This window comes from Pristis pectinata, chromosome 19 (genome assembly GCF_009764475.1).
Source record: "Pristis pectinata isolate sPriPec2 chromosome 19, sPriPec2.1.pri, whole genome shotgun sequence".
In the NCBI taxonomy this organism is placed as follows: Eukaryota; Metazoa; Chordata; class Chondrichthyes; order Rhinopristiformes; family Pristidae; genus Pristis; species Pristis pectinata.
Window position 1 is genome coordinate 3,725,130 of NC_067423.1, and position 25,155 is coordinate 3,750,284.

Here is a 25,155-nt window from a genome sequence, read left to right on the forward strand (position 1 = left end):
AGGTCCTTAGCAACCCAGCCTGGTACAGGCAGGGTCTGTGGAAGGCGGCCAGGAATAATGGGAGACACAAGCAGTCCAGATGAAGGGTCCTGACCCAAAACGTCGACTGTCCACTTCGCTCCACAGATGCTGCCCGACCCGCTGAGGTTCCTCCAGCTGTTTCTTTTCTGATCAAAGGAATAAACAAGTCTAGAAGTAGCAAGAATAGTCATAGAGTCATACAGCAGGAAACCGGCCCAACTCAGTCCATGCCGACCAAGGTGACCATCTGAGCCAGTCCCATTTGCCTGTGTTTGGATCCTATCCCTCCAAAACCTTTCCTATCCATGGACCTGTCCCAGGTGTCTTATAACTGTTGTTCTTGTACCTGCTGCCTCTACCACTTCCTCTGGCAGCTCGCCCCATAACGCTTACCACACTCTGCGTGAAGAAGTTGCCCCTCAGGTCCCTTTTAAATCTTCCCCTCTCACCTTAAACCTTTGCCCTCCAGTTTGTAGCTCCCCTTCCCTAGGAAAGAGACTTTGTGCATTCACCCTATCTATACCCCTCTTGATTTTATACACCTCGCCTCCTGTGTTCCAGAATAAAAATCCAGCCTGCCCAACCTCTCCCAATAACTCAGGCCCTCGAGTCCTGGCAACATCCTCATAAATCTGCACTCTTTCCAGTTTAACATCGACCGTTCATTTCCCTCCACAGACGCTGCCTGACCCGCTGAGTTCCTCCAACATCTTGTTGTGTTGCTCCAGATTTCAGTCTTTCTTGTGTCTTTCCAGTTTTAATGATGTGTTTTCCTATAGCAGGGTGACCAAAACAGTACACTGTTTATCAGAAAAAATAGGAGCAGGAGTTGGTCTTTCATCTCTCAAAAACCTGCTCTGCCTTTCAAAAAGGAGCATCTATCTCAATGCCACGTTCCTACTCTCTCTCCATACCCCTTCGTACTTTCTGTGGCTGGAAATCTGCCTAAATCCTCCTGTGGACAGTCAGGAGACTTCATCCCAGTGTGACAATAGCTAACACAAGGGGGGCATAATTTTAAGGTGATTGGAGGAAGTATAAGGGGGATGTCAGGGGTAAGTTTTTTACACAGAGAGTGGGGGTGTGGGGAACGCACATGCCGGCAGAGGTTGTGGGGGCTAGATACATTAGGGACATTTAAGAGACTCTTAAATAGACACATGAATGATGGAGAAATGGAGGGCTATGTGGGAGGGAAGGGTTAGATAGATTCTTAGAGCAGGATAAAAATGTCGGTACAACATTGTGGGGCAAAGGGCCTGTACTGTGCTGTAGTGTTCTGTGTTCTATGTTAAATATATTCAGCATCTTGGCCTCTGCAGCCTTCTATGATAAGATAAGATATCATTATTGGTCAAATGTACATCGAAACACACAGTGAAATACATCTTTTGCGTAGAGTGTTCTGGAGGCAGCCCGCAACTTCCTAACCCGTACGTCTTTGGAATGTGGGAGGAAACCGGAGCACCCGGAGGAAACCCACGCAGACACGGGGAGAACGTACAAACTCCTTACAGACAGCGGCCGGAATTGAACCCAGGTCGCTGGCTCTGTAATAGCGTTACGCTAACCGCTACACTACCGTGATAAGAGAACCCTCAGCTTCACCACCCTCTGAGTGAAGAAATTTCTTCTCATCTCAGCCCTAAGTGTCTTATGCCCGTATCCTGAGGCTCCGAGCCCTGGTTCTCAACCACCAGTCAGGCCAGACATCGTCGCTGATTCCATTCTGTCCAGCTCTGGCCTCTCCAACCTCTCCTGGCATTCAATATAATCTTGGCTGAGGTGTAACTGCCCGAGGTTTAACTGTCCCTCTGTGCCAGATGCCCAGAGCTCTCAATTCCCTGACCTTTCGGAAAGGTATCCACCTCCCACCTTAAATGTATTTAAGGAGCTAACCTCCCATGGTGTCCTCTCTGGCGTTGAGAATTCAAGGTTCACCGTCCTCTGCAAGAAGAAATTTCTACATAGCTCAGATTTAAATGATCAAGCGGCTGATTATTTAAACCCGCGATATGTAGAGACATTCAGAGACCTTAAAAGTTCATCAGGATCAGAATCAGGTTTATTATCACTGACATATGACGTGAAATTTGTTGTTTTGCGGCAGCAGTACAGTGCCAAGACATAAAATTACTATAAATTACAAAATTAAATGAATAGTGCAAAAAAAAGAATAACGAGGCAGTGTTCATGGGTTCATGGACCATTCAGAAATCTGATGGTGGAGGGGAAGAAGCTGTTCCTGAATCGTTGAGTGTGGGTCTTCAGGCTCCTGTACCTCCTCCCCGATGGTAGTAACGGGTGTTGAGGGTCCTTAATGATGGATGCCGCCTTCTTGAGGCACCACCTCTTGAAGATGTCCTCAACGGTGGGGAGGGTTGTGCCCGTGATAGAGCTGGCTGAGTCTACAACCCTCTGCAGCCTCTTGCGATCCTGTGCATTGGAGCCTCCACACCAGGCGGTGATGCAACCAGTCAGAACGCTCTCCACTGTACATCTGTAGAAATTTGTAAGCTTTTTGTGATGAACCAAATCTCCTCAAACTCCAAATAAAATAGAGCAACTGACGTGCCTTCTTCGTGATTGCATCAATGTGTTGGGCCCAGGATAGATCCTCCGGGATGTTAACACCCAGGAACTAAAAAATTACTTTTAATTTTTAATTAACACTAATAAAAGAAAAAATTCAAGATGTCAATTAAACCACTTATTTAAAAATATTAACACATATAATGAAAACATGTAATCTTTTTCCTCCTGGTCACCTTACAGTCTAATCAATGACCTGGAGTAACCTGGCCAAGGATGCGAGAGCAGGTTCCCAGGGCAAGTGCCAGGTCCTAGTGCCGGGCTGCATGGGTAGTCTGCAGATGGAGATGTTCCAGTTGTCTCAGAGTCCTGAACCGTAGCAGAACGAACGCTGGGAACTTCCAGCAGGAGTAGGCAGCCGGTGAAAGGATGCAGGTGGACGAAAGGGGAATTGGGGGAGTTGGCGGGAATGTGGGTGAGAACTTTGAGAAATAAGATTGCTCTCGGAGCAGGTACAGATGATGGGCTGAATGGCCACCTCACAGAGCAAACAGCACAGGAAGACCTTATCACGTCTCCATGCCGACTGTCGTACCCATCTACAGTAGAACTCTGAGAACCTGTTGTCTGATTGTTTGGAACTGTTGATAGTCTGGCATTGGGCTCAGAGGGTCCCAATTACCCCGAACTCCCCGACGCCCCAGTTCCCTTGTACATCATGTTCCAATTGTGGTCATACAGTTCAAGCTGTGCTCACAGTGTGCCAGCTGTGGTTCACACAGTGCCAGCTGTGTATCACATAGTGCCAGCTGTGGTTATGAAGCATGCCAGCTGTGGTTCACACAGTGCCAGCTGTGCTCATAGTGTGCCAGCTGTGGTCACACAATGTACAGGCTGTGGTTACGCAGTGTGCCAGCTGTGGTTCACACTGTGCCAGATGTGGTCATGGTGCCAGCTGTGGTCCACACTTTGGGCCACTGTGAGACATTCCCATTCACGAGGTTGAAGGTTGAGATTTTAAATCCCATTGGGGAGACAATGACGGGCTCATGTCCGCTGGACAGTGTGTTGACCTCCGAGCTGCCGAGGGCTTGCCCAGGCAGAGAGATTCTCCCACATCCTGGGACCCTTCCCTCACTGAACGCACGGCCGGATCTTTATCAGCCTGGGATCTTGCTGTGCGCGCATCGGCTGTGGTGTGTGAAGCATGAGGTCAGCGACCCGGCTTCTTCTCCTCCTCGGCTGTGAATGCTGCTCCATCAATATCACCAGGAGGACCATGAAGTGTGGACATGTCTGAGAGGCACTGGAAACGGTCTTCAGGTCAGAAGATGCAGCACGTTGGAATCCAGTGAGCTCGTGGGCTGTGTCGAAGGAACTCAGTTCCAGCTCAAAGTGGAGAATGCTATAATCATCTGGTAGTGTGCTGCTCCCTCTGGTGTACAGGACTGGAACATATCCTGGAGAGAACTGGGTTCTCAAAGTGCTTTTAAAGTCATACACAGCATGTTCAGAAAATGGAACAATGCTATAGTGAATTATTTCTAATTAGATAAAGACCTGATACCTTTATTAGTCACATGTACATCGAAACACACGGTGAAATGCATCTTTTGCGTAGAGTGTTCTGGGGGCAGCCCGCAAGTGTCGCCACACTTCCGGCACCAACATAGCACGCCCACAACTTCCTAACCCGTACGTCTTTGGAATGTGGGAGGAAACCAGAGCACCTGGAGGAAACCCACACAGACACGGGGAGAACGTACAGACAGCAGCTGGAATTGAACCCAGGTCGCTGGAGCTGTAATAGCGTTACGCTAACCATTACACTACCATGCCTGCCTATGCAAAAATACCAGTCCATCACGGAAACCAGCCTCTGTTCCATGGACTCTGTCTACACTTCTCGCTGCTCGGTAAAGCAGCCAACGTAATCAAAGACCCCACCCACCCCGGATATTCTCTCTTCTCCCCCCTCCCACCGGGCAGAAGATACAAAAGCCTGAAAGCACGTACCACCAGGCTCAAGGACGGCTTCTATCCTGCTGTTGTAAGACTCTTGAACATACCAAAGATGAACTCTTGATCTCCCAATCTACTTTGTTGTGGCCCTTCCACTTTATTGAAAAACACAATGATGCTGGAGGAACTCAACAGGCCAGGCAGCATCCGTGGAGAAAAGCAGGCGGGCAATGTTTCGGGTCAGGACCCTTCTTCAGGACTGAAGATGGGAAAAGGGGAAGCCCAATATATAGGAGGGAAAAGCAGAGCAGTGATAGGTGGACAGAAGAGGGGAGGTGGGGTGGGCACAGGGTGGTGATAGGTAGATGCAGGTAAGAGATAGTGATGGGCAGGTGTGGGGAAGGAGGGGAGAGCAGATCCACCGGGGGATGGGTCACAGGGAAGGAGAGAAAAGAGAGGGGGGGTAGAAAAAAAGAGAGAGAGGCTAGGAAAGAGAAGAAAAGAAGAGGCCTGGTTGGGAGGAGGGGGTGTGGGGATTACTTAAAGTGGGGGACTTCAATGTTCAACAATGTTCAGTGTTTTTCATCCAGTTCCAGCATCTCCAGTTCTTTGTTTCCCTTGCACTGCACCTTCTCCGTAACTGGAACACTTTAATCTGCATTCTGTCTTCCTTTTTATTAGCTCAATGTACTTCTGTATAGGATGATCTGTCTGGAGGCACACTAGCAAAAGCTTTTCACTGTATCTCACTACATGCAACAATAATAAACCAATAATAATAATCAATAATCAATATTATTATTTAGTGGCAGATCAGCAACTACAGAAATGGTTAAGGTATTGGACTAATGGCCAAAGCTCTATATCATTCATCCCAAGAGCTGAGTTTGAATTCTCCCACGATAGATGGAGAACTTAAACTGAAGTCATTAAATAACTCTCGAATTAGTCTTGGTAATGATGACCATGAAACCTCTGAGATGTTGTACAATCCCACGTGGTTCCCTGATGTCCTTCAGGGAAGGAAGTCTCCCATCGTTAACTGGTCTGGCCGATGTGTGACTCCAGACCCACCTTCTGCTGCTCCTCAGCTCGGGGGCTGTTGAAGATGGGCAGTAAATGCTGGTTGGTCGCGTCGTGTGAATAACTAGCCCACCAGCCCACGTTGGGCATAGATAAGGTGAATAGCCTTCATCAGTTAGAATATTGAGTACAAGAGTTGGGACGTCACGTTGCAGCTGTACAGGACGTTGGTAAGGCCACATCTGGAGCACTGCGTACACTTCTGGTCGCCCTGCTATAGGAAGGGTGTCACTAAACTGGACAGGGTGCAGAAAAGATTTGCGAGGATGTTACCAGGACTGGAGGGCTTGCGTTATAGGGAGAGGCTGGATAGGCTGGGGCTTTTCTCCCTGGGATGCAGGAGGCTGAAGGGTGACTCATGAAGGGCATGGATAAGGTGGATGGTCATAGTCTTTTCCCCAGGGTAGGGGAGTCCAAAACTAGGGGGCATAGGTTTAGGGTGAGAGGGGAAAGATTTAAAAGGGACCTGAGGGGCAACTTTCTCACACAGAGGGTGGTGAGTATATGGAACGAGCTGCCAGAGGAAGTGGTAGAGGCAAATACAATTTGGTATTGGTTTATTGGTGTTGGTATTGGTTTATTATTGTCACTTGTGCCGAGGTACAGTGAAAAACTTGTCTTGCATACCGTTCGTACAGATCAATTCATTACACAGTGCATTGAGGTAGTACAGGGTAAAACAATAACAGAATACAGAGTAAAGTGTCACAGCTACAAGGAAGTGCAGTGCAGGCAGACAATAAGGTGCAAGGTCATAACAAGGTAGACTGTGAAGCCAAGAACCCATTTCATCGTATAAGGGAACCGTTCAATAGTCTTATCACAGTGGGATAGAAGCTGTCCTTGAGCCTGGTGGTACGTGCCCTCAGGGTCCTGTGTCTTCTGCCTGATGGGAGAGGGGAGAAGAGAGAATGACCCGGGTGGGTGGGGTCTTTGATTATGCTGGCTGCTACACCAAGGCAGCGAGAGTCCATGGAGGGGAGGCTGGTGTCCGTGATGCACTGGGCTGTGTCCACAACTCTCTGCAGTTTCTTGCGGTCCTGGGCAGAGCAGTTGCCGTACCAAGCTGTGATGCATCCAGATAGGATGCTTTCTATGGCACATCGATAAAAGTTGGTGAGTGTCAAAGGAGACATTATGTTTAAGAGACATTTGGACTGGTACATCGATAGGAAAAGTTTAGAGGGATATGGGCCAAATGCAGGCAAATGGGACTAGTTCAAGTAGGCAACTTGGTCGGCATGGACGAGTTGGGCCAAAGGGCCTGTTTCCATGCTCTCTGTCTCTCCATGACTCTATTACTATGGGTCTGGCATCACACTTAGTCTGTGCATTAAAGGACGGCAGATTTCCTTCACTGGAGGGCATTGGTGAACCTGATGGGTTTTTACAACAATCCACTGGTTTCATGTTCACCATTACAGATGGTAGTGTTTAATTCCAGATTTCTTGAATTAACCTTAAATTCCCCAAGGCGCCCCTGTCCCTGGGTTAGTGCTCCAGTGATAAAACTCGTTTGCAACTGTGGTCTTGCCATTCGACACCAGTTCCATCAAAGTTGGAGAGTTTATTAGGCCCTCCCCACTGTTATGCTAAGCATCACATGGCAGTTTTACAGTGTTAATAGGAGGTCCACACGGTTGTGGAAACTTTAATGCTTAGAGATACAGGATTAAATACCCACTCATCTCAAGTATGCTTTGGGACGCATCTGTTACACTTTAGTGAGGACATTTATCTCGCCAGCAGTCAACATAATCACAGTGAATGTCTGTCAAAGGCAAGAAGGAAAGCATGTATCAGAGCTTGGAGCCTGAACCCTCGGAGCTGACCTCAGGTTATGCCTGTTTACAGCATTCAGACTCCGACCCAAAAGAAAGTGATGTGCATTTACATAGCACCCTATTCCTTTCCTGTCCAGGTACCTGTCTAAATATCTTTTGAACACTGTAATTGTACCTACCCCTACCACCTCCTCTGGTAGCTCATTCCATACACCTGCCAGCCTATCACAGCTCCAGGATGGGCTAAACTGCTGCACACCTGCTGGTTTGGTTTTAAAGTTTTAGCCGCTGTTAGACGGAGCCATCTATTGTGCAGCACAAGCCCCCACACGGACCCAGTGACCAGGTCTGTTGGTGCTGGTTACGGGAGAAACGTTGTTCGAGATGGAAGGACTGCTGTCAGCAGACCGGAGATTGCAGGGTAGTCCCATGGTGCAGTTTACAAGGACATAAGGAAACAGGAGTAGGCCAATCAGCCCCTCAAGCCTACCCCATCATTCAATATGATCGTGGCTGATCTGCCCCAGGCCTCTTCTGTGCCAGGGTGTCAATCTTTAGAACATTTGTCTACTTCCTCTTTAGATAAGATAATATCTTTATTAGTCACACGTACATCGAAACACACAGTGAAATGCATCTCTTGCGTAGAGTGTTCTGGGGGCAGCCCGCAAGTGTCGCCACACTTCCAGCGCCAACATAGCATGCCCACAACTTCCTAGGCCGTACGTCTTTGGAATGTGGGAGGAAACCGGAGCACCCGGAGGAAACCCACACAGACACGGGGAGAACGTACAAACTCCTCACAGACAGCGGCCGGAATTGAACCGGGGTCACTGGCGCTGTAAAGCGTTACGCTAGCCTCTACACTACCATCCCTGCCCTTCAGTGATCACGCTTCCACATCCAGGCCTTCCTGCACCTCACCAAGGAGACCTGTCTGTCCAAAATAATTGGTAATTGGTTTACTATTGTCACATGTACCGAGGTACAGTGAAAAAGGTTGTCTTGCATACCGTTCATACAGATCATTTCATCACATCAGTGCATTGAGGTAGTACAAGGGAAAACAATAACAGAATGCAGAATAACGTGTTACAGTTACAGAGAAAGTGCAGTGCAGGCAGACAATAAGGTGCAAGGTCATAACGAGGTAGATTGTGAGGTCAAGAGTCCATCTTTATCATTACAAGAAGTCTGTTCAAGAACATAACAGCAGGATAGAAGCTGTCCTTGAGCCTGGTGGTGCATGTTTTCAAGCTTTTGTATCGTCTGCCCATTGGAAGGTGGGAGAAGAGAGAATGTCCGGGATGGGAGGGGTCCTTGATTATGGTATTGGTATTGGTGTATTATTGTCACTTGTACCGAGGTACAGTGAAAAACTTGTCTTGCATACCGATCGTACAGGTCAATTCATTACACAGTGCAGTTACATTGAGTTAGTACAGAGTGCATTGATGTAGTACAGGTAAAAACAATAACAGTACAGAGTAAAGTGTCACAGCTACGGAGAAAGTGCAGTGCAATAAGGTGCAAGGTCACAACAAGGTAGATCGTGAGGTCAGAGTCCATTTCATCGTATAAGGGAACTGTTCAATAATCTTATCACAATGGGGTAGAAGTTGTCCTTAAACCTGGTGGTACGTACCCTCAGGCTCCTGTATCTTCTGCCCGATGGAAGAGAAGAATGACCCGGGTGGGTGGGGTCTTTGATTATGCTGGCTGCTTCAACAAGGCAGCGAGAGGTAAAGACAGAGTCCATGGAGGGGAGGCTGGTTTCCGTGATGCGCTGGGCTGTGTCCACAACTCTCTGCAGTTTCTTGCGGTCCTGGGCAGAGCAGTTGCCGTTGCAGAGCAAATGGGATTGGCATAGATGGGCATCTTGGTCAGCATGGATGAGTTGGGCCAAAGGGCCTGTTTCCGTGCTGTTTGACTCTAAGACTTCTCTCTGAGACTGCACTTAGTCCTGATCATTTATTTTTCAACCAATAGCATCCCAATCGCAAGTCTAAGCAGGATGGCACCTGCTCATTTACCTCGTCAGTTCTTGAGTATCCCTGGTTGACCCAAGGTATCTTAAAGCAAAAACTGCAGATGTAAATCATTTGGTTAACGAGTCCGACTTCAGTCTTCAAAAGCAGCCGGACATAGTGACTGAGGGGCCTTGGAAAGTGGCAGGGATATTAGGGAAGGTTTCATAAAGGAAGGGAAATTATCTTCTTACCGAGCTCCTCGTTATTTTTACAGGTTCTACATTGAGAGCATCGCTTATCTGAAGGACAATGCCACCATTGAACTCTTCTTCCTGAATGCAAAGTCTTGCATCTACAAGGTAGGGAACTGTCAACAATTTGTGTTTACAGTCCAGAAGCAAAATGCCTGTAGATGCTGGAAATCTGAAGTAAAAATGGAAAGGCCCAGTGGGTCAGGTAGCATCTGTGGAGAGAGAACGGAGGTAATGTTTCAGGGATCTGAGGAAGATTTTTTTGCCCCAGAGACATGGTGAGGCGTAGGGTCTGTTACCATGCTGTAGACTCTATGACTTCCTAAGAACATAAGAAATAGAGGCATAGAACATAGGACAGTACAGCACAGGAACAGGGCCTTCAGCCCACAACGTTGTGCCCAACTAATTAAGTTAATGATGCTTAATTAAATTAATCCCTTCTTCCTGCACAATGTCTATATCCCTCCATTCTCTGCACATCCATGTGCCTATCTAAGATGCTCTTAAATGCCTCTATCGTATCTGCCTCCACCACCACCCCTGGCAGCACATTCCAGGCACCCACCGCTAAAAATCTTGCCCCGCACATCTCCTTTGTACTTTCCGTTTCTAGCCAGCCCTTTGAACCTGCTCCACCATTCACCAAGATCACGGCTGGTCTCCTCCCCCAGCGCCATCCTCCTGCACCATCCTCATATCCCTTCATTCCCAAAATATCCTGAACACTATTGATCCCTTTTTTGAACGAACTCAATCACTAAGTCTCCGAGGCCCTCTGGGGAAGCGAATTCCAACGATTCACTATCCTCTGAATGAAGAAATCTCTCCCCATCTCAGTCCCAAATGCCCTAGCTCTTATTCTGAGACATGACCTCTGGTTCTAGACTCCTCATCCAGGGGAAATATCTGTCAAGCCCCATAAAAACTTTGGAGGAACACAGACCAGTACAGCACAGGAACAGGCCCTTCAGCCCACAACTAATTAAACTAGTAATTAAACGCCTAACTAAACCAATCCCTCCTGCCTACACAATGTCCACATCCCTCCATTCTCTGCAAATCCATGTGCCTATCTAAGAGCCTCTTAAACACCTCTATCGTATCTGCCTCCACCACCACCCCTGGCAGCACATTCCAGGCACCCTCCACTCTCTGTGTAAAAAACCTGCCCCGCACATCTCCTTTGAACTTACCCCCCTCTCATATAAAATGCATGCCCTCTAGTATTAGGCATTTCGACCCTGGGGAAAAGATATCGGCTGTCTATCTATGCCTCTCATAATCTTATAAACTTCTATCAGGTCTCCCCTCAGCCTCCGCTGCTCCAGAGAAAACAACCCAAGTTTGTCCAACCTCTCCTTGTAGCTCATACCCTCTAATCCAGGCAGCATCCTGGTGAAACCTCTTCTGCACCCTCTCCAAAGCCTCCACATCCTTCCTGTAATGGGGAGACCGGAACTGAATGCCATACTCCAGGTGCAGCCTAACTGGAGTTTTATGAAGCTGCAACATAACTTCCCAACTCTTGAAATCGGTGCCTTGACAATAAAGACAAGCACGCCATACGCCTTCTTTACCACCCTATCAACCTGTGTAGCCACTTTCAGGGAGCTATGGACTTGGACCCCAAGATCCCTCTGTAGATCAACGCTGTTAAGGGTCTTGCCATTAATTACCATTAAGGAAGAGATCTTGAGTTCAGCAATGAACAGCAACAGCTTCTGATGTGGGAAACTGGCAAAGACCATTCCTCTTACAGGAAAACCTACAGGAATTCTCAACACTGAATGTACAGTTTGCAGTCTGCACGGACAACCACTATCAAATAAACATTGACCCTGAAAAAAATCCAAACCCCTGACTGTAAAGTTTACAGTGCAAATCATTTTCAAGTTTAAACTGATACCCTGGGGTGATTTAAATCAGTAATTTAATCTTGTGGGTTTAGATGGTGATTTAAGATATCGGCACTCCTGGATTGAATTGTATTCACTCCCAGTATTCACTGTTTGCAGTGTAAACACTGCAGAAGGAATTTAAGTTTTCAATTTAAAGACTGTCGGAAAGTGGGGGGACTGGCCAGTTTGTTCCTCTCTCCCAAGGACTAGATGCTTTTCAGGTAAGTAGAGATTGGTAATGAGGTGAAGGGAATATTGTGAGCAATTTTGGGCCCCGTATCTAAGGAAGGATGTGCTGGCCCTGGAGAGGGTCCAGAGGAGGTTCACAAGAATGATCCCGGGAATGAAAGGGTTAACATAGGAGGAACGTTTGATGTCTCTAGGCCTGTACTCGATGGAGTTCAGAAGGATGAGGGGGGATCAAGTTCAAGAGATTGTTAGATAAGCATATGGAGGAATTTAAGATAGAGGGATATGTGGGAGGAAGGGGTTAGATAGTCTTAGGTGTGGTTTGAAGGTCGGCACAACATGGTGGGCCGAAGGGCCTGTATTGTGCTGTATTGTTCTATGGTTCTATCTCATTGACACCTACTGGATACTGAAAGGCCTGGATAGAGCGGACGTGGAGAGGATGTTTCCATCAGTGGGAGAGTCCAGTATCTGAGGGCACAGCCTCAGAATAAAGGGGCGTCCCTTTAGAACAGAGATGAGGAGGAATTTCTTCAGCTGGAGAGTGGTGAATCTGTGCAATTCGTTGCCACGGAGGGCTGTGGAGGCCAAGTCATTGGGTGTACTTAAAGCGAAGGTTGATAGGTTCTTGATTGGTAAGGGGGTTAAGGGTTACGGGGAGAAGGTGGAAGATGGGGTTGAAAAAAAAATCAGCCATGACTGAATGGCGGAGCAGACTCGATGGGCCGAATGGCCTAATTCTGCTCCTATGCCTTATGGACTAAAGTGGTGCTGAGGTCATGGAGCATGGAACAGTTCCCCTGGACAGGTAAAGTCACTATCCTGAATGGTGCAGTAGCAGAGGATGAAACAGCAGTAAAAGGGGTCGGACATTTAGGACTGAGAGTTGGAGGATTGTCTTCACACAGAGTGTGGTGAATCCTCAGAATTCTCCCTCCAGAGGCTGTGGACGCTCAGGTTGAGGGAGAGAGATCAGACAATACAGGGATCGAGCAGATGAGGCACAGCATCGTGACTGATCTTCTCCCTCCTTGCCCTATATCCATACTCGAAATTCCTTTAAAATCCAGAAATCCATCAATCTCTGTTTTGATGAATTCAATGACTGAGTGTCCACAGCCCTCTGGGGTAGAGTTATAAAAGGTAATCCACCCTCTAGGCAAAGAAATTTCTTCTCATCTCAGTCTTAAATGGCGACCTCTTATTCTGAGACTGTGACCCTCCCCTGAATTGGGGCAATGATTTGCCACCGCACTTCCTCTGCAGCCCCAACACTATATTCTGCATTCTCTTTTTCTTTTTACTACCTCAGTGTACTTACGCATGACATGATCTGTCTGGATGGCACGCAAAGAAAAGCTACTCACTATATCTCAGTACACTGTACAAGACATTGGGGAGGCCGCATTTGGAATATTGTGTTCAGTTTTGGTCACCCTGCTATAGGAAGGATGCCATTAAGGTGGAGAGAGTGCAGAGGAGATTTACGAGGATGTTACCGGGACTCGAGGGACTGAGTTATGGAGAGAGATTGAGCAGACCAGGACTTTTCTCATTGGAGCGTAGGAGAATGAGGGGTGATCTTATAGAGGTGTATAAAATCATGAGGGGCATAGATAGGGTGAATGCACACAGCCTTTTTCCCAGGGTTGGGAAATCAGGGACTAGAGGGCGCAGGTTTAAGGTGAGAGGGGAGAAATTTAATAGGAACCTGAGAGGGAACCTGAGAGGCAACTTTATCACCCAGAGAGTGGTCAGTTTGTGGAATGAACTGCCAGAGGAAGCGGATGAGGCAGGTTAAATAACAACATTTAAAAGGTACTCGGACAGGTACATGTATGGGAAAGGTTTAGAGGAATTGGGGCCAAACATGGGCAAATAGGACTAGCTTAAATGGGAATTTTGGTCGCCATGGACCAGTTGGGCCGAAGGGCCTGTTTCCGTGCTGTATGACTGTGACTCGGTTTGACAATAACAAACCAATTTGAAATACCAGAACAAACTCAAGGGGCGGAATGGCCTCCTGCTGTGATTGCATGGCAGACTTAGGCAAAGGATTTTATCAGTGTGGCCAGCGTGCTTCATTGGCACACGGAACCGTGGCTGAGCAGGAAACTTTTAATGATCTTTATTGCAGGCACTCCACTGGGTCAGCAGGCATCAGGGGAATGGTGCCTGCGCTCTGGGTAATATTTCCTCCAGGTCGCGCTTGGGTAGTTGGGTGCTGCCCCTCCCCCCTCTCCAGGGCGGCTCTGACCCTCTGCTCCGTCCCTACTTGTCTGTTGAATGGAGACCGAGCCTGGGGGTGTGGCGGGGGGTGGCGGTGGTTTGTTAATTAGATCTGACCCACCGAAGAACAATCCCCTGCCTTGTCCGTGGTGGGGGAGGGGGAGGCAGGGGCCGCTGGGTCAAGGAGAGGTGAGGGGAGGGCGCTTGGAGAGAGCACATGGGTGTTGCCTCACTAACCCTGCAGCTAGTGCTGGCTACAGTGCAAAGGCAGCAGTATTGAATGGGATGGACGTGGTCCCCGCCCCCTTAGGAGAGAGGGCTGCGGTATAGGACAGTCCCTTCCAGCCAAGCGTTTGTGCTTTATCCACAACATGAGAGCTCTTCAGTTGCCTTTGTAAGGGGATTTCCCCCTACATTGTAGACTGTGTTGGCCAGGGGAAACTCGTCGAACAAGTCCGTCAAAGTTTTCTCGGTTGTTTCCACAGACTGTTGCTCCTTGCAACTTACAGTCGGCCGAGGAATCCGTCGGAAGCAAGGTCACGTTTCAGTCAGCTTCCCGTCCTCCTCCATCACTCTCTCTCTCTCTCCCCCTCTCATTCAGAATGAAAGGTCTCTTTGAAGCAATGCAGCATTGGTTGAGGCGGGGGAGGGACTGTGGGAGTGCTGATCACAGCAGTGTACAAGGCAGCTGGCCCTTTCATGTCACTCACTGAGTTTAACTCCAGTTGTTAATTCCTCCCGCAGGAGCTGATTGAAGTCGACACTGAAGCCATTTTCGAATTGGCAGCGTACATCCTCCAGGTAAGAACTATTAAACAGAAACCTTTGCCTTGTTCCTGCCCTGCACAGTACGAAGGGTAGGTGGTGATTGAAAGGGAGGTGAACCAGAATACTTCAATTAGTGGTGCTGTTTAGATCAGAAAACTCAAAAGTGTAAGTGCCTGGAATAAACACGTCCACTCCCGTGGCAAACTGCCGTGCCATTTTGTACTCGGAGTGTGTGCAAACCGTTTAGCATCAGGGAAGGTTAGTGCTTCCATCGTAACTATTAGAGGCAAATTCTGCTTGCTCCTGACTCCATGAAACCCAATCTGTTGAAGAAGCCACTTTGAGCATTAAATAACAAGATCTGGCCCTTCACACTTGGTCACATCTGGTCTTCTTCCCCAATCCTTGTTACGCTGTGTTGCTATAACCCAGTGAACACGGCAGTCACGGAATCAGGTTCCACCAACAAGCCTGATCGCAACCTCACTGTAACATATTAATGACTGTGGGTTTGTGGAATGTTATTACCTCGTAAGCAGGGACGATGCTTATGCTAAAGGCTGCCACCAGAACACTCGAGGCAAAAGATGCATTTCACTGTGTGTTTTGATGTACATGTGACTATGAAGATATCTTAAAAGTGTGCTGTTAAAATGGGTTTGATGGGTAATCAGTTTAATTTAAATGATTCACATCCAGAAACTTTGCATCAGTATAATTGGGCCAGTTAATAAGACACTTGGTGAAGGAAGTTCACTTCTGTAACCATTCAGGACAATGAATTGTTGAACACAGACCAACTTTATTTTCCCAGGGCTGTTTGCTTTCATTAAAGATTAACGCAAGAGGCCCACAGGTGCAGTTTTTAATTTATGGTTTTAAATTTGTCACCAAGTGGATGTGTAAAATTACCTGCTTATACCTATATAAAACTTTAGTCAGACTGCACTTGGAGTATTGTGAGTAGTTCTGATCACCCCATTATGGGAAGGATGTGGAGGCTTTGGAGAGGGTGCAGAAGAGGTTCATCAGGATGCTGCCTGGATTAGAGGGTATGAAATATAAGGAGAGGTTGGACAAACTTGGCTTGTTCTCCCTGGAGCGTCGGAGGCTGAGGGGAGACCTGACAGAGGCATAGATAGGGTAGAGTTTTAAGAGGCATAGATAGGGTAGACAGTCAGAATGCTGTCACCAGGGTAGAAATGTCAAACACCAGAGGACACGTTTAGGTTGGGGAGCGGGGGGAAGTTTAAAGAGGACGCGAGGGGCAAGTTTTTGACGCAGAGAGTGGTAGGTGCCTGGAGTGGGTTACCAGGGGTAGTAGTGGAAGCAGGCAGTTTGGTGGAGTTTAAGAGTCTTTTAGATGGACACATGAATATGGAGGGAATGGAGGGATGTGGATGATACACAGGAGGAGGGCATTTAGAACAATTACAGCACAATTCAGGCCCTTTGGCCCACAAAGCTGTGCTTAGTATAAATTGGCATCAAGATCGACACAACATCATGGGCCAAGTGGCCTGTCCAGTGCTGGACTGTTCCATGTTTTATGTTAAATTAGACTGGATCTGGTTCAGCTCTTCACAATCAATCTTGAGGTTCTGGACTTCTCAAACAACACACCTATTAATACTCAGACAGCAGTGGCAGTTTGCCAATTCTCACTAAAGTGAATTTGATAAGAGATCTTTATTAGTCACGTGTACATCGAAACACACAGTGAAATGCACCTTTTGCGTTGAGTGTTCTGGGGGCAGCCCGCAAGTGTCGCCACGCTTCCAGCGCCAACGTAGCATGTCCACAACTTCCTAACCCGGACGTTTTTGGAATGTGGGAGGAAACCGGAGCACCCGGAGGAAACCCACGCAGTCACGGGGAGAACGTACAAACAGACAGCGGCCGGAATTGAACCCGGGTCACTGGTAGGGAGGCAGGATATCAAGATGTTGAAAACAGAAAATGCTGGGAATACTCAGCAGGTCAGGCAGCATCTATGGAGTTACAGAGTCAATCTTCAGTACCGGGAAAAGTTGGAAAGAAAAGGAGATTTAAGATGGAAAGATAGGGAGACGGGAACAAACGTCTGTGATTGGGGGAGGGGGCAGAAGAGATTGAATAACAAACAGATGATGATTCAAGAACAAAAAGTGGAAAAGGGGAGAGTTAAGGACACAAAAAGTGTGTGGCTCTGTAGGAGGTGTGAATTTGAAATGCAGAATAACCATCTGAAATTGTTGGACTCTGGAAGGCTATATTATGCCCAGTAGTGGGGTGAGGTGCTGTTCCTCAAGCTTAGGTAGAACTTCATTGGGCTAACGAAGGAGACAGATGACAAAGAGGTCAGAGAGGGTGTTAGGCAGAGAATTTACTTTAATTAAAGGCAGTTGAAAGCTCAGGTCAAGCTTGCAGACTGAGCAGAGTGTTCTGCAGAGCGATCAGTCAACATACACTTGGACCCCACACTGTAGAGAAGTTCACCATGTCAGCAGCATGTTACCTCGATCATTTTAGATCCCTTCCATCTGTCACCACTGGTGTGCTCCTCCACAGCCCTTCTGCCCTGTCAGCCAAGGCAACACACCGGCACAGCGGGTAGAGCTGCTGCCTCACAGCGCCAGTGATCCCGGTTCAATCCTGACCTCCGGCACTGTCTGTGTGGTGTTTGCACATTCTCCCTGTGACCACATGGGTTTTCTCCCACATCCCAAAGACACGCAGGTTGGGAGGTTAATTGCCCAATGCAAATTGCCCCTAATACATGTGAGGGGTATAATCTGGGGGGAATTGATGGGAATGTGGGGAGGATTAACACAGGATTAGTGGTTGATGATCGGCACAGACTCATTCGGCCTGTTCTATGCTGTATCTCCCTGGGTTGGAGGACGTGTGCTACGCAGGGAGGTTGGACAAGCTAGGGCTGCTTTCACTAGAGCAGCGGAGCCTGAGGGGAGATTTGATTTTGTTTATAAAATTATACAAGGCACAGAAAGAGTAGCCAGTATCTTTTTCCCAGGATTGAAATGTCTAATACTAGAGAGCATGCATTTAAGGTGAGGAGGGGGGATGTTCAAAGGAGATGTGCGGGGATGTTACACAGAGAGTGGTGGGTGCCTGGAATGTGCTGCCAGGGGTGGTAGTGGAGGCAGATAGCACAGGAGCGTTTAAGAGACGTTTAGACAGGCACATGAACATGCAAAGAAGGGAGGGCGGGGAAGAGGGATTAGATTAATTAGGAGTCATTGGTTTAATTAGTTTGACACAACACCGTGGGCCGAAGGGCCTGTCCTGTGCTGTACTAGTCTATGTTCTGTGACTGTAATAGCTCAGGAAGTGTGGAGTCAGGGGACAAATGGTCAGGTGGTCACTGGTTGGCTTTGGTCAGAGAGCCAAGAGTGGGAGCAAAGAGCAGCTCCTCACCGTGGAATGAGCTGTGGTAACAGTGTTCCACAAGGATCAATACTGGGACCATGACTGTTCACAATATACATCAATGGTTTGGATTCAGGAATCAAAAACACAACATTAAATCTGCAGATGATACAAAATTGAGGGAGGGTCATTGCTGAGGAGGGCAACAGATGACAGGAGGACTTTAATAAACTCGTAGAATGTGGAAATCATTGGTACTTTGGAACTCCACCACTTGCAGTGTCCCCACCGAGTGACATACCTTAGAAAATTGATGAATGCAGTGTGGTAGATGTGACACACGTGGGCTTGCACAACACCTTTGACAAGGTCCCACAAGGCAGGCTGGTCAGAAGATTAAAGCACATGGGATCCAAGGTCTATTGGCAATCTGGATCCAAAGTCGGTTGGTGATAGGAGCAGAGGGGAGTGCTGGAGGGTTGATCTTCTGACTGGATCAGTGGTGTGCCGCAGGGATTGGTGCTGGGACCTTCGTTGTTTGTCGTATATAAAAATGATTTGGATGTCAACGTAGGTGGTCTGATTTGTAAGTTTGCTGATGACTTAAAAATTGGTAGAGTCACAGATAACAAAGAAAGTTGTCCAAGGATATAGAAGGACATGGATCAGCTGGAAAGATAAGCGGGAGCAGTGACAGATGGACTTTAATCCAAGTGTGAGGTAATGCATTTTGAGAAGTCAAATTCAAGTAGGGCACAGAGAGTAAGTGGCCGAGACCTTTGGAGTGTTGATGTACAGAGAGATCTTGGGGTGCCCTGAATAGTTCCCTGAAAATGGTGAGCACAAGGGTGGATAGGGTTGTGCAGAAGACATTTGGTATGTTTGCCTTCATAGGCCGAGGCATTGAGTGTAATAGTTGGGATATCATGTTACAGTTTACAAAATGTTGGGTAGGTTGCATTTGGAGTGCACAGTTCTGGCAGGACTCTTAGCAGTGTGGAGGAACAGAGGGATCTTGGGGTCCACATCCATAGATCCCTCAAGGTTGCCGCGCAGATTGATAGGGTTGTTAAGAAGGCGTATGGAGTGTTGGCCTTCATTAGTCGGGTTATTGAGTTCAAGAGCCGCGAGGTGATATTGCAGCTCTGTAGAACTCTGGTTAGACCACACGGAGTATTGTGTTCAGTTCTGGTCGCCTCATTATAGGAAGGATGTTGAAGCTTTAGAGAGGGTGCAGAGGAGATTTACCAGGATGCTGCCAGGATTGGAGAGCATGCCTTATGAGGATAGGTTGAGTGAGCTAGGGTTTTTCTCTTTGGAGAGGAGGATGAGAGGTGACTTGATAAAGGTGCACAAGATGATAAGAGGCATAGATTGAGTGGACAGTCAGAGACTTTTTCCCAGGGTGAAAATGGCTAACATGAGGAGGCATAATTTTAAGGTGATTGGAAGAAGGTATAAGGGGGATGTCAGGGGTACGTTTTTTTTCCACAGAGAGTGGTGGGTGCGTGGAACGCACTGCCAGCAGTGGTTGTGGGGGCAGATACATTAGGGACACTTAAGAGACTCTTAGATAGACACATGAATGATAGAGAAATGGAGGGCTATGTGGGAGGAAAGGGTTAGATAGATCTTAGAGCAGGATAAAATGTTGGCACAACATTGTGGGCCGAAGGGCCTGCACTGTGCTGTAGTGTTCTATGGTCACCACACTACAGGAAGGATGTGGTAGCAATAGAGAGAGTGCAGAAGAGATTTACCAGGATGTTGCCAGGAATGTAGGTCTGTAGCTACAGGGAAAGATTGGATAGGCTGGGATTGTTCTCACTGGAGCGCAGGAGGCTGAGGGTGACCTTATAGAGGTTTATAAAATTATGAGGGACACAGATAGGGAAGATGATCACAGTCTTTTTTTCCCAGGGTAGGGGGATCTAAAACTCGAGGGTGTAGGTTAAGGTGAGAGGGGAAAGATTTAGAGAGGGGACCTGAGGGGCAGGTTTTTCCACATGGAACGTGGTGGGGATATGGAACGAGCTGCCAGAGGAAGCGGTGGTAGAGGCAGGTTTTTGTCACACTGTTTAAGAAAGGGCATTTGGGACAGGTATTTGTTTAGGAAAGGTTTAGAGGGATACAGGCCAAATGCAGGCAGCTGCGATTAGCGTAGACAGACATCACTGGGATTAGTGTAGACAGACATCACAGTCAGCATGAACATTTGGCCAAAAGGCCTGTTTCTGTGCTATGCAGAATAACTACACTTGCTGTAGTTTCTGCTTCTCCTGTCCTTTAATGGGACCAGGATTTTTAATAAGGTGTCACCATCTGCTGTGCCATAAACCCTGCTGTACTTCAACAGCATTTCCCAAAGCCGTGACCTCTCCCATCAAGAAGGACAAAGGCAGCGGTCACAGAGAAATCCCGCCACTAGCAGGTTCCCCTCCAAGTCACACACGACTCTGATTTGGAAATATGCCACTGGCCGTCATTGTCGCTGGGTTCAAAATCCTGGAACTCCCTCCTCAAAAGCACAGTGAGCTACACAAACTGCAGGGGCTCAAGAATTAACTTGCCATCACCTTCTCAAGGGCAGTTAGGGATGGCCAATAAATGCTGGTCTTGCCATTGACGCCCAGGAAAACAAATAGAACCTGAAGTGAGGGAAACTGGTAGGAAGATTTGGGATATCACTTGTTACTGAAAGGTTTGAGTCCAGGTGGGCCAGAAAAATAAAGGGATCTCAGGTACAGTAACACCAGTCCAAAGAGTTGCACCGCAGGTTAAAAAGGCAAACTAAGCACCGGGGGTTATTTCTAGAGGAATAGAATTGAAAAGTAGGGAAGCTGTGCACAGAACCTTGGTTAGACCACACTGAGTACAGTTCTGGTCAATACATTATCGAAAGGATACAGAGGTACTTGGGAGAGTGCAGTTAATATTTACCAGGATGAAATCAGAAATGCAAAGGATGAACAGATTGGGTCTGTTTTGAGAAAAGAAGGTGGGGTGGGGTCAGGGTGTGGGGAATCTAAGTGAGATCTTTAAAATTATTCAAGGTTTAGATCGAGTGGATGCGGATGGAATGTTTCCACTTCTGGAGAGCTGTAGAAGCAGGGACCGTCAATATAAGGAGACACAGGAGACTGCAGATGCGGGAAATCCAGAACAACACAAAGGAGCTGGAGGAACTCAGCAGGTCAAGCAGCATCTGTGAGGGGGAATGAACAGTCGACGTTTTGGTTAACCCAAATCATTAACTGCCCACTTCCCCTCGTAGATGCTGCCTGACCGCGCGAGTTCCTCCAGCGCTTTGTGTGGTTGACCGTCAATATCAGATGTCACTGAGAGGATTCCTCTGGGGGAATTTACCCAAAGAGGCAGTGAGAATGTGAAGTTCTCTCCTACAGGGTTGTGGTTAAGATGTATCAAGGGGGAGGCTGGCAGGCACAAGAGGGGGGTTGGGAACCAGAGTGACCCAGAGGAGAGAAGCCAATTGGTCCATCATCCACTGTAAGGCTAACAGAGAGAGAGAGAAAAAATGGAAGACCACAATGGGTGGGATAGAAAGTGCTCAGTCTTCTCACGATCCTGAGCCACTTTGTATGTTTGATGTTACAGGACTACCTGTCCTGCGTCACTCCCACTTCCCCCACCACAGATCTCTCATTCCCAAAACCTGAGAGGTAGGAATGTCACTTCAGTGCAGGGCTTGTCATTCAGGCACCCAGATATTTTTTGTCCCGATTCTATCCCGCTTTTATAAGACTATTGAAACGGGTCCCCTAGTACGATAAGGTAGACTCTTGACCTCACAATCTACCTCGTCATGGCCCTTGCACCTTATTGTCTGCCTGCACTGCCACTTTCTCTGTAAACTGTAACACTTCATTCTGGCATTGTTTTCCCTTGTACTACCTCAATGCACTGTTGTAATGAAATGATCTGTATGGATGGCATGCAGAACAAAGTTTTTCACTGTGACATTAATAAACCAATTTACAGTTAGATTGGGGCTAATTTTCCACCATCTGTACTACTCAGAGTGGCGTAACATACCAAGCATGGTCACTCATAGTCACTGAGAGTTAACAGCGTAATGTGTGTTCCATTCCACCGACTGCCCTCGAGAGACGATGTCAGTACGTTTCAGTGATGTTACATTCTGCAGCATTTGTTTGAAGAAAGAGCTAGGACCAGGGTTCCTATCAGTTTTTGGTTGAAATAGGATTGCCTCCTGAACATTGCTGGATAATAATTTGCTCATTAATGATCAGTAAGCACAATGAGAAGCCAAACTGGGGAAAGGTACAGGTGCAAGATAGCAAGAGGTGCTTGGATTACAGGGTGCTCCCTTTGTCTGTAAGTAATTGACATTCTATTTCTTTCATTCTTTGCAGGAAGCTAAAGGCGACTACTCAAGGTAAGCCTCGACGTGAGCTGCAAATGTTTCCTACGTCCACGCAATGGAATGTGCTCTTCACTAATTTGACTTCAACAAAATCTTTGTCAAAGTCGAGTTTATTGTCAGATGCACAAGTCCATGTGTGCACAGGTGCAATGAAAAACTTACTTGCAGCAGCATCACAGGCACAGCATCAGATAAGCAGCATTCACAAGAAGAACATAAATTAAACAAATTATACCAACAATTTTTGCAAGATAAAACACAATTAGAACAAAAGAAAAAGTTCATTGTAGTGCAAAAGTGGTCCCAGTGTTGCTATACTGAGGTAGTGATTAGGGTTGTCCGGTTGGTTCAAGAACCGAATGTTTGAAGGGAAGTAGCTATCCTGAACCTGGGGTGTGGGACTTCAGGCTTCTGTACCTCCTGCCCGATGGGAGCTGTGAGAAGACGGCATGGCCTGGATGGTGGGGATCTTTGATGATGGATGTTTGGTGGAGATTTTTGTAAGGATGCAGAGCCTGTTTGCTTTTTGCAGTGTTGAAATGAAGCAACATTGATAGATTGTCTTCCCTTATTTTGTGTTTGAGATGCAGCAACAGGCTTTACTGTTGTTTAAAGAAGGATATAGAGAGTCCCCAGCAACACAGGGATCAGTGCTGGGGCCTCAGCTCTTCATAATGTACAGTGATTTGGAACAGAATGCAATAGAGGCAGTCACTGGATTATGTAAGGATTCCATTCCTGATTCACTTTCCGTGAGCTGATTTCTCCCATGTCAGAAACATCCCTTTTCTATAGCTGCCCGTATTATATCTATCACACCTGCTATAATTCTTTCGTTTCATTAAATAATCACCCTAAACTAAACTAATGGAATATATTACTGTATCCCACTATTAATGAATACCATGAAACATTTTATTATTACTAGCTTGAAAAATGTTTCAAAAATTTACGTGAGAATTTGCGTGAAGTCATATTTCTGTATGTCAGGTCGTCTGTAACCCAGGGAGCCCCTGTATTTACAGTGGAGGCAGTGTGAAGGTTCACCAGGTAGATTCCTGGGGTGAAGGGTTTAGCTTAAGAGGAATAATTCAGTAGTTTAAGTCTCTGTTCAGTAGAATTTAGAAGATTTAATAGTGACCTTATTGAAACATGAAAGCTTCTGACGGGGCAGAACTAGTCAACTCAAGTCACGTGCACAAGTACGGTGAGGTACAGGTACAGTGAAAAACTTGCTTGCAGCAACATCACAGGCACATAGATGCAGACAACACACAGAACATAAATTATATGAGACAGTGAAGAAAAATACTGCAAAGCCAAGACATAAGTGCAAAACAAAGACACCATCTGTGACAGTGCAAGAGGTGGTCCGTAGTGTCCTGTTGCTGAGGGAGGGTTAGGGTTGTGCAGGTTGGTTTAAGAACCAAATAGTTGAAGAGAAGTAGCTATTCCTGAACCTGGTGGTGTGGGACTTCAGGCTTCTGTACCTCCTGCCCGATGGTAGCAGCAAGAAGATGGCGTGGCCCTGATGGTGGGGATCTTTGATGATGGATGTTGCCTTCTTGAGGCAGCGCCTCCTGTAGATGCTGTCAGTGGTGGGGAGGGATGTGCCCATGATGGACCGGGCTGTGTCCACTACTCTCTGCAGCCTCTTGAGTTCCTGTGCGTTGGACATGATGCAACAAGTTAGGTTGCTTTCAACAGTACATCTGTTGAAGTTTGTGAGAGTATTTGGTGACATTTTGAATCTCCTTAAGCTTCTAAGAAAATAGGCATGTTTTCAGAATAGGGAGTCACCCATTAATGACAGAGAAGAGGAGGAATTTCTCATGCAGAGAGTCATAAATCTTTGGAATTCTTTATCCTAGGGAGTTGTAGAGGTGGAGTCATTGATTATAATCAGAATCAGGTTTATTATCACTGACTTAATGACTTGAAATTTGTTGTTTCACAGCAGCAGTACAGTGCAAAGACATAAAAATTGCTATAAATTACAAAAACAAATAAATAGTGCAAAAGAGGAATAACGAGGTAGTGTTCATGGGTTCATGGACCGTTCAGAAATCTGATGGCGGAGGAGAAGAAGCTGTTCCTGAATCATTGAGTGTGAGTCTTCAGGCTCCTGTACCTCCTCCCCGATGGTAATAATGAGAAGAGGGCATGTCCCGGGTGGTGAGGGTCCTTAGTGATGGATGCCACCTTCATGAGGCACTGCCTCTTGAAGATGTCCTCGATGGTGGGGAGGGTTGTGCCCGTGATGGAGCTGGCTGAGTCTACAACCCTCTGCAGCCTCTTGCGATCCTGTGTATTGGAGCCTCCAATCCAGGCTGTGATGCAACCAGTCAGAATGCTCTCCACCGTACATCTGTGGAAATTTGCAAGAGTCTTTGGTGACAGACCAAATCTCCTCAAACTCCTAATGAAGTAGAGCTGCTGGCGTGCCTTCTTCATGATTGCATCAGTGTGTTGGCCCCAGGATAGATCCTCTGAGATGTTGACACCCAGGAACTTGAAGCTGCTCACCCTTTCCACCGCTGACCCCTCAATGAGGACTGATGTGTGTTCTCCTGACTTCCCCTTCCTGGTCCACAATTAGTTCCTTGGTCTTGCTGACATCAAGTATAAGGTTGTGATTGAGTGCAAGGCTGAGGTAGATGGACTTCTGGCCAGTTAAGCAGTTGAGGATTA

At 47.2% G+C, this 25,155-nt stretch overlaps 1 protein-coding gene across 13 annotated transcripts in view; it reads left to right on the top strand.

The window, feature by feature from the left end:
* The window catches only part of frmd4a (FERM domain containing 4A), a 562,285-nt gene that overhangs the window by 393,404 nt on the left and 143,726 nt on the right, over positions 1 to 25,155 (top strand). For all 13 annotated transcript variants that reach the window (XM_052034015.1, XM_052034013.1, XM_052034024.1 and 10 more), the window contains 3 exons: positions 9,627 to 9,711; positions 14,667 to 14,723; positions 22,454 to 22,476. In XM_052034015.1, the coding sequence (XP_051889975.1) occupies positions 9,627 to 9,711; positions 14,667 to 14,723; positions 22,454 to 22,476 (165 nt within the window). The remainder of the gene's footprint in view (positions 1 to 9,626; positions 9,712 to 14,666; positions 14,724 to 22,453; positions 22,477 to 25,155) is intronic.